This window comes from Crocuta crocuta, unplaced genomic scaffold, assembly GCF_008692635.1.
Source record: "Crocuta crocuta isolate KB4526 unplaced genomic scaffold, BGI_CrCroc_1.0 scaffold275, whole genome shotgun sequence".
NCBI classification, from domain to species: domain Eukaryota; kingdom Metazoa; phylum Chordata; class Mammalia; order Carnivora; family Hyaenidae; genus Crocuta; species Crocuta crocuta.
In genome coordinates, this window is record NW_027530497.1 from 1,041,755 (window position 1) to 1,048,891 (window position 7,137).

The following is a 7,137-nucleotide window of genomic DNA, read 5'->3' on the forward strand; positions in this document are numbered from 1 at the left end:
GCTTTTATCAAGTGCTTTATTATTGATAATCTGAGTGTCATCATTCTCTGCCATCTTTGGTAGGTTTCTTGAGCTGAGCCGCTAATCTCTGAGATGAGACTGTGGTATCTCTCACATGGGGTTGCTATGTGGATCAGAGAGATCCTGAGTGGAGGCTCCAGTGGTGCCAATTAGATGTTGACACAGGGCTGCCTCAGCCTACGTTCAAAGGACAGAGGAAATGGAGACCTCTCTTCCAGACACTGGTCTTTGTTTTTGTTCTTTTTCCTGATCATTTCAGAATGATCATGGCCTGGAATTGGATCAGGGAGTCGCTTGAGCTGCCAGATAGTTAACTGCCCCTGCCTCTGGTTCCCTTCTCTTCCATTCCAGTCCTTGGCCATAAATCAAGGCCCTGCATTGGCACAGGGAAATTAGGAACCTAGGCCATTGTTTATTTGGTTCCCTGATAAAAGATTGGCTCTCTCTCAAAATACTAGACTCAAAAATCAAGAACAAGCAAGTGGGAAGAAAGGTGTTCTTAAGGAAACAATAAAAGCCAGCTGGAGTCATCCAGATGAAAAGACCTCAGGTGTTTTGAGAAGCTAGGATTCATTGGGGGAATCCTTCAGATGGGATTTTGGTGCTAGGCCAAATAAGATGGAGTCACACCACTCTCCCCATCAGCCTAACCTGTGTCCCCATTTCTCCCACATTGCCAGCCTTGTGCCTCTCTTTGCTCAAGAACTATCCTGATTCCTGCCCCCAGAATTCCACAGCTATGGCCTCTCTCTGGGAAGGGTTCCCACCAACTGCTGCTTGGAAAGCCAGGACCTCTGCACAGTGTTAGGCCCAGAGATTACAAAAGACTCACCTGGGACATTTGCAAACACGTCTTCGGTTCCCTGGATAAGAAAAAGAAGGGGTAAAGTGACTGACCCCCTCCATCAATAGTCCCCAGATAGAGTTCCTCCTTCCCTTTTCCTATTTCTTTAGGATCATAACTCTTGAGAGCAAAGTAAGGGCTTCTTTTCCATCCCTCTTCTGATCAATTTTAAAAAGCATTGCAAATACAGATGTGGGTTAAGATGGATTAGTACAGTCTCCCACGGTGGGTCCCAAAGTAGTAGGGGATTCAGGAGGAGGTGGCTAAGGGTAAATCCCAACCCGTCATGGTTTTGACCCAGCCTTCCTAGGCACTGGTCCCAGGGCCACTGTGGCAGTCCCCACCCCCACCCCCCACCGGCATCTGTGATAAGCCAGGACCTGTGTGCTTAGCTCCCAACGTCCTTGGCCAATGAAACTCACCACAGCTGCGGCCCCTGGGATAAGGGCTCTATCTTCGGGGAAATGTCCCGGAGAGTGGAAAGAGGAGAGAGAAGGGACTTTCTCGAGTTCTGTCTCCAGGAAAGAAATGGGCTAAGCCTAACCCAACAGTGCATCTCGGAGTCCCAGAAATCTCCATCCCATCTTCGGGGCAAGGGCTGCCTGGAGCAAGCCGCGCCACAGAAGGGGGTGGAGCAGACCGCTTCCCAGAGCTGCGCGCTTCCCTAGGACTTACTGTGGTTGCAGATGACGGTGATGACCAGTGACAGGAGAAGGAAGGCGCAGGTCCCAGCCAGAGGTGCCCAGATGTAGATGTCACAGGCGAAGTCCAGCCCACTTGTTTCCACTGAAGACACCGAAGACGCCGACATTTAGGAGCTGGCCGAGGATCCTCCAACCCATACCACCAGCTTGGGACTGTCTCTCGTGTCCGGGTCTCGGTTTCCCCACCACTTGGACAGCTTTCGTCTCTACCTCCATCCAGGATCAGGGCTGGCCCTTAGCAGGGGCTCTCCCTGCGGTCCGCACCGCCCCTTGGGCCATTTCCCGCCCCGGGACCTTGCGCCTGTCTCACCTGTGCTGCCCGCCGCAGGCTGGCAGGTCCCCGGGCTCAGAGACACCTGCGACGCGTTGGTGGGCGCCGGCGTGGGTGGTCGCGGCGCGGGCGTAGTGGTGGGCTTGACTGCGGGAGAAACAGAGCCTAGATGGCGTCGGACCAGGGACATCTACCCTAACCCACTCCACTGCCCAGCGCGCCTCTGCCCCAGAGGGCGCCTCCTCCGCGCGCGCCGATCTCTACCCTCAAGGCGGGGAGACCGACTGGGGACTTCGAGGGTTCGCCCCTTTGCCGCGCGCGCAGTACCCGGCCGAGTCCCGCCCAGAGCACCCGGCGCCTCGGACGGGAACGCAGGAGCCCGCTCCCGGGCACCCAGCCTCTCTCCAGGGCTCAACCTGCAAGCTTGCGGGCTCCGGTTGATACCCGCTGGTCGCTGACCAGCAAACACAGGCTCACAGAATTTAAGTAACTACCTAGAAGCCGACAAGCACCCGGACTCGAGCCCAAATCGGCCGGACCTAAGAAGCCACCCTTCAGTCTCGACCCAGCCGCACCTTAGCCTCAGGTTCCCCGTCTGTGAAATGGGAGCAGTATTAAGTAGGTCCCCTCCCGGCCCTCGCTACACACACACAAGGGCTCTAAGAGTCTCGAAAGCAGGGCTTTCGTATGAAAACTGGTTCCGAGAGGTGCCCTAAACCCACACCGAGGGGGTGTCGCGCCCCGAGCGCTCGGACCTGGCAGGAAGACCGGTATGAAGGCGCTGAAGTACAGAACGGAGTTGCTCAAGACTGAGCAGAAATAGTAGCCTTCATCCTCCTTGCGGAAACTGTTCAGGGTGAGGCTGTAGAGGGTGTCCTGAACCCGTTTGCCCGAGATCCGTGAGGAGTCCAGCCCGTCGGCCAACCTGAACCGGGATGTGGAGATGTACGCGAGGAAGACGGGGCGGGCGGCAGGTTCGTTCTTCTGGAAGAGCCAGGTGCAGCCCGGCGTCGCGCTGGTTAGCAGCACCTCGCACCGCAGCTCCACCCGATGGCCGAGCTTGCCGTCCACCTTCTGGGGCGACACGCGGAACCGGCTGGGCCCGACGGCTGCGGCGGCCTCTGCGGGTGGCAAGGCGTCCACCCTGAGCCGGGAGCCCCGCGCCCCGCGCCTGCCCCGCCCTCCCCTCCCCGAGGGTCGCCAACTCACGAAGCAGCAGGGCCAGCGGCAGGAGCTGGGCGGTCACCCGAGAGGCCATGTCCCGCTCGGCGCTGCGCGACACGGGCGGACGCGCGCAGGAGCTGGTGGGACCCGGAGGGGGGGAAGTTGCGCCCTTCGGCCGGCCAAGCAGCCCGGTTTCGCGTTCGGAGGATGTGATGTCACCCGAAGCCCCACCGAGGAGAGTCGCCCTGTTTTTCCGAGGTTGCCACCTTCCAGCCCGGTGAGGGGGCTGGGGTCCATGATCTAGATGGGCCGTCCAAGTAGATTTTACGGGGCAGCGGGGGGCAGTGGAGAGCTGTGGGTTCGAGGATGAAGAAAAAGGCTTGCAAATGAAATTTGGAAAGGGCTCTCTTGTGGGGGCGACAGAGACAGAGGATAGAGTTGCAAGAGCTGAGGGTGAGGGTGAGCAGGAAAGCAGAGCACACACGTCCACTGCCTTTGTAGCCACTCCGAGTGTCTCTAGAAAGATGGGCACTGAGGGTTGAGGAGGGGGCGGCGTTGCTGGTCTGCTCGCTTCTCTGGGCTGGGTACTCTGGGTGTTCGGCCGGAAGGAGACTACCACGGGGCAGCAGCCACTCACCTCTGTGTGGGACTGGTGGTCACCTGCTGACCACACCCTGGGGGATTTCTCCCTTCTCTAAACCTCACCTCACAGTTGTTGTTTTCTTGTGTATGGTGCGGACACTGCAACGGGGTGTGTGTTGGGGGGGGGTGTCTTCACACCAGTGCCTCTCTTGGCCAGAACTTCAGCCACCCTGTCATGATCATTATTCTCATAAAGGAGATCTGAGAATGTCTCTCCTGCAGCCTCCCATGACCCGTGGAACTGAATGGAAAATGAAACCTGGCTTGGCTCTGAGCCTGCAGGTGCGGGCTCTGCCCAGCCTCTGGCTGGTCCCCTGGCCCTGCATTCTCACAGGACTTGAGGCTGTCACAACTCAGGCTCCCCTTGCCTTTGTCGTTCCCTTTGCCTGAAATACCATTCTGTTTAAGCCCCAGAGTGGGCTCCAGTGCTGTGGGATTTAGATCTCATTTCTCTGTATACTTGACCTTAGGTGCTTGGCAGGGACATGCGTGTAGCCTGGGTGAATACCTGGGTGGAGACGGTTCTTCCCGAGCTCCCGCACACCGTGTCCCTTTCCCTTTTGCCTACTGCTGTCCTGAAACCTTCCAGCTCCAGTGGATGCCCCTCCTCCCATTTCTTATAGATGCCTGAGCCTTTCCTCTTTGAGTCCCACAATGAGTGTACCTCACACTGTTGCTACTTCATTCTAGAGTGGAGCCATGTGGCTTTATCTGTTCCATGTGTCTGCCCCACCTGTGAGATTTGCCCGGTGAAGACTGTGTCTCAAACCCCCTCCCCACCATGTCACATCATAGCTGGGGCTGAGCTGTGCTTGCAAACTTTAAGTGTTGAATGGGCCTTAAAATTTTTTTTAATGTTTATTTTTCTGTGAGTGCGAAAGACAGAGCATGATCAGGGGAGGGGACAGAGAGAGAAGGAGACACAGAATCCGAAGCAGGCTCCAGGCTCTGATGCAGGGCTCAATTTCACAGACCATGAGATTATGACCTGAGCCAAAGTTGGGATGCTCAACCAACTGAGCCACCCAGGCGCCCCTGCCTATTACATTTTCAAATGGAAGATGAGGGAGGCTGGGGAAAGAAAACCCTTTGTAATGATGGTTATGACTGTCGCTCACAGCAGGGCAGCTCCTGGCATAGAGATGTATGCCTGTGTACATGTGTCCCTGGCTGTGGATACATAGTGCTGTCCCTTAACTCACATGAATGTGGGTGACAGGGAAAGAGCCAAGTCCAGACAGGCCATGTCTGTCTCCTGAAAGAGAGTTGCAGCTGGCTTGGAGGCCTGCCAGCCTTGCAGCAAAGAAACGTGTCAGCCACGAGGGTGGCAGCCCCTTTGTACACAGCACTACAGAGGGTTGAGGAGAGGGGGATGCCAAGGCAACATGTGAAACCTCCCAAGGAGGCTTTGTGATACGTTTTACAGAATGTGGTGGATTCTCAATGCAACCACAACGACATCTGCTCTGCAGCAAGCAGGAGAGCAGATGCAATTCTCGAAAATTCAGGGGATACTTGCTTGCAGTAGGGCCAGGTGTGCAGAGGGCTGGGCGGGGCTGCCCTCCTCTGCCAGGTAAGCCCCCACCCCCACCCCGCAAGCTGCGGCACTCAAGCAGGATGGCGTGAAGGAATGAGAACTGCACTCCACCAGCCGAGCCCCCTTCTTTTAAAAAACATCCAGTGAGAGACAGGCAGGAGAGTCACCAGTTTTTGTGCTGAATCGAAGCAAGTCTTTGCTTTTCTCCAGGTGTCTGTTTTTAAAATGTGGAAATATAACCATCTTAATTGACATGACGTGAAGACATTCAGAAGGTATAAATGGGCAGGGCAGGGGCACAAAATTAATCAGGGCTCTGTGCCAACGGCTCCAAAGACACTGACTGCACGGACAACTTGGAGTCAATGGCCTGCTGCCTCCTCTTGCCAATCCAGCTCTGTGGGGACAATACCATCTCCTTGGAAGGAGTTGGCTTATTTGGGCCTAGAAAAGCCTTTGAGTTCTAGAGTTGACAGGGCCTCGCTTTGTCTCAGTAACAAATACCTGTCAGCATCACTCCCACTTTTTCTGGAGAATGTTTCGGTCTATAGAAACATTGGTATTTTGTATGTCTTTGAGTCGTGTTGTTACATATAGATTTAGTTCATTCATTTTAAATGCTGGAGAGTAGTATTATCTTGTGAATGTACGACAGTTCAGTGGTCCTCAAACCAGAGGGTTCATACCCGTGGGGGACAAGGCGGCTGTCTTTGGGGACACACAATATTTGAAGGGGCTCATTTTCCAGATCCTCACCTGCCACTGGTTCTCTTTCCTCAGATGGATCTGCCCAGGAGCAAACGTCTGTGTCTAGTCTCCATGTTGATTCTCTTTCCCTGCCTTCTTTTTCATAATCACTCTTTTCTTGCTTTAAAACAAACAGGCAGACCTGCTATACGTCCCGATGTTACTGTGGTACAATGCGCAGGAGGTGTGAAGCCCTCTGTGGGCAACAATCAAAGGGAAACACGCAGATATTTCTCATTCCATGTCCATTCCTCTGGGAATAAGCATTTCTCCTGAGAAGAGTCCCCGAGATCTTGGCAAAGAGGGTGTCTGGGAGAAATGCTGGAAGTGGACCACCTTATGGCCAACTCCTGGGCCTCATCACTTTATTTACCTCTCTTTTGAAGAGCTAGAATGCAGAAGCCGGACAGTTACTATGGGATGTAAGCTGATTTTATCAGCTAACATGTTCATTAGCATTGTATTGCAAAGGGAATCAGATTTCCTTTTTTTTTAAGTTCATTTATTTTGAGAGAAAGAGTGAGGGAGGGGCAGAGAGAGAGGGATAGAGAGAGAACCCCAAGTAGACTCCTCTCTGTCAGCGTGAAGCCAGATGTGGGGCTTAAACTCCCAAACTGTGAGATCATGACCTGAGTCTAAGTCGTACATTTGACCGACAGAGCCACCTGGGTGCCCCCAGACTTCCTTTATACACAGTCTGATTTGCTACTTGGTTTGACATTGAAGACTGGCTTTGCCAATGACATTAGTTGGAAGCATTTTTATTTGCAACAAATCCAATGAGGTAAAAATCCTCAGCTCCAAAGTTCTGATGAAAGTCTCTGATAAAATAAAAACATTTAATTAAAATATAGTTTTGGTGAATTTGTATTGAAATTAAAAATATTTCTATTTCCCCAACCCCTTCTAAGTTCATCTGTGAAGGCAACTGCTTCTCGGTGATATAAGAATAGTATAGTTCATAGCTACCGAATAGGCCCTGGTAAAGCCTACTTTAGTAGGCTCAGAACTTCTCAGAAATTGAGAAGTGAGTAACTCTAAAGATACTAATGATCTAAAGATAGTAATGAATCCATTTGAAAGTCAGTGATTCCCAAGTCTTTGATTTCAACACAATTGAAAGATCTACTAGAATTGCCAACTGTTATGGGCTGAAATGTGTGTGTCCCTTGAAAATCCTATTTTGAAATCCTAACCCCCAGTACCT

General features: G+C 53.0%; 1 protein-coding gene across 2 annotated transcripts in view; it reads right to left on the bottom strand.

Moving 5' to 3' along the window:
- CD8A (CD8 subunit alpha) overlaps nucleotides 1–3,205 on the bottom strand; it is a 5,212-nt gene extending 2,007 nt beyond the window's left edge. Inside the window, exons 1-5 of one of the 2 annotated variants that reach the window (XM_077766685.1) lie at nucleotides 3,050–3,205; nucleotides 2,596–2,961; nucleotides 1,880–2,005; nucleotides 1,541–1,651; nucleotides 854–884 (exon numbers count right to left, since the gene is read on the bottom strand). In XM_077766685.1, coding sequence (XP_077622811.1) covers nucleotides 854–884; nucleotides 1,541–1,651; nucleotides 1,880–2,005; nucleotides 2,596–2,961; nucleotides 3,050–3,098 — 683 coding nt within the window. In that variant the 5' untranslated portion in view covers nucleotides 3,099–3,205. The remainder of the gene's footprint in view (nucleotides 1–853; nucleotides 885–1,540; nucleotides 1,652–1,879; nucleotides 2,006–2,595; nucleotides 2,962–3,049) is intronic. The other variant, XM_077766686.1, reaches the window with a different exon arrangement.
- Between the last annotated feature and the right edge of the window lie 3,932 nt (nucleotides 3,206–7,137).